Here is a 1,779-nt window from a genome sequence, read left to right as displayed (position 1 = left end):
CTCTCTCTCTCTCTGTATATATATATATATATATATATATATATATGTGTGTGTGTGTGTGTGTGTGTGTGTGTGTGTGTGTGTGTCCCCACTGGTGGCAGCAGCAAGCCAGAGTAAGACAAAGGAAGATTTTGTGTTGTTTCTCATCATTCCTCTACTTTAAGCAACAAAAATTCAGTTTCTGTTCAAAGTCAGTCACAGACCTCTAAAGAATATGGTAAATGTGTGTCTTGATTTAGTTTTGAGAAGATATCATTTCCATTAGACTATTTGACCAGAATCAACCCAATAGCTAGCAGCATTTATTAAGCCTTCAACCATATTGATGAAAATCAACAAACATTTAACAATCCTTGGAAAAGAGTGTCACAAAACTATACCAGAAACATGTCACCCTTTGGACACCAAGATACTACTGACCTACCATAGTAGGGCATGTGTCTTTGAATGGTTTTTCCAGCAGTGGTGATAACTTTGTACTGATCTGCCCACTCTCTCTCACCCAGTTTCCCACATAATTAGGAGTAGGGTGGGAGAAAAGTAAATTGAGGTCACAGAATCTATTAATCCATGACTTTGACATCCATAATACCTTGCTCTTATAACTTATAAGTTATAAGAGAGCCCAATGGACTCCACAGCATTTTACTTTCTCATTGTCATGGTATGTCTTTTTAAAGGATTCAAGTTTAGTGGAAAGTTTAGTAGTAGTGAGTTTGTTACATAAATGACTGGTATGTGAGTTGATTTACTGATACTTATTTCATTCAATTTGATTTTCAGGGGCAATACACCTAAAAAACAAAGGATGAAAAAGTCTCAAATCCAAGGATGGAGGAGATTTACACTTATCAGAATCAGAAAACCCATTTCCACAAGCCCAGTGATCAAAGGCATGTTAAAATACCATTGGTTGAGTGGTCCCTGGAATTTAATAAGACCCCAAGATCGTTTTCTTCTTTGGAGCCTGATAAAACAAGATAAAAATGATACACTCAGCGTGTGGTTACTTCCACAGGACTACAGCAGCCACATTGCCTTTGGCCAGATGACCAAGGCTCTCTTTGCCTCACTTATTCACAGTGGTTTGGATCATGGAAAACTGATTCAAGCAACACTTCGCATTACCTGCCCTGATGTACACCTGGTGAACCTGCTGCTGCTGCTTCTTTTTAATTCGGGAATATTGTCGCTTTAGGGCATTGATGTCTGTTGTCATGCGCTCCATCATCATGCTGTTAAAGGCAGCATGGTACTCACTGCGACAGGAATCAATTGCTCCTGGGCTCAGCTCAGCAATGTTATTAGAGCCCAGACTCTGTTCTTCACTTGGATCTATGAGAATCAGGAAAAACAAAAAGAGAGAAAAAGGAAAAGGGGTTGGTATGGGGAGTGGGATATGGGCAGGGATTCAATAGGAATAAAATGCAGCATGATCCTTAGAAAGGGAGGAGGAAGAGGAGGAAGAAAATCAGGAGAAGGAGGAAGAGGAGGAAAGGAGAAAGGAGGAGGGGAGGAGGAGGAGAGGGAGGAGGCGAAAGAGGAAAAGGAGGAGGAGGAACGAATTTACTTAGCATTTGTTTCGTTTGACTCAAAAAATGCATTGCTTCATTTCCTTCTGATGTAAATGGCTGGCTTGAAATCATCGCATGAACATATAAACTCTGCCAATGTATTCTTTTGGAGGGTATCATTATTTCTTTGAATGTCAGGTATGGGGGAGAATGCTACAGTGTATTCCAGCATCAAGATCATAGGATCTTATAATAATGTAGTAGT

General features: G+C 39.9%; 1 protein-coding gene across 2 annotated transcripts in view; it reads right to left on the bottom strand.

Annotated features, from left to right (window-relative positions):
- The window catches only part of TBC1D30 (TBC1 domain family member 30), a 122,121-nt gene that overhangs the window by 5,624 nt on the left and 114,718 nt on the right, over window positions 1-1,779 (bottom strand). For both annotated transcript variants that reach the window (XM_069080868.1, XM_069080861.1), the window contains one exon: window positions 1,129-1,335. In XM_069080868.1, the coding sequence (XP_068936969.1) occupies window positions 1,129-1,335 (207 nt within the window). The remainder of the gene's footprint in view (window positions 1-1,128; window positions 1,336-1,779) is intronic.

The sequence above is a fragment of the Petaurus breviceps genome, unplaced genomic scaffold (assembly GCF_028583685.1).
Source record: "Petaurus breviceps papuanus isolate PSGF00001 unplaced genomic scaffold, PetGlider_PUasm1.0 154, whole genome shotgun sequence".
NCBI lineage: Eukaryota > Metazoa > Chordata > Mammalia > Diprotodontia > Petauridae > Petaurus > Petaurus breviceps.
Note: the sequence above shows the minus strand (reverse complement) of the source record. Positions and strands in the feature narration are given on the sequence as shown.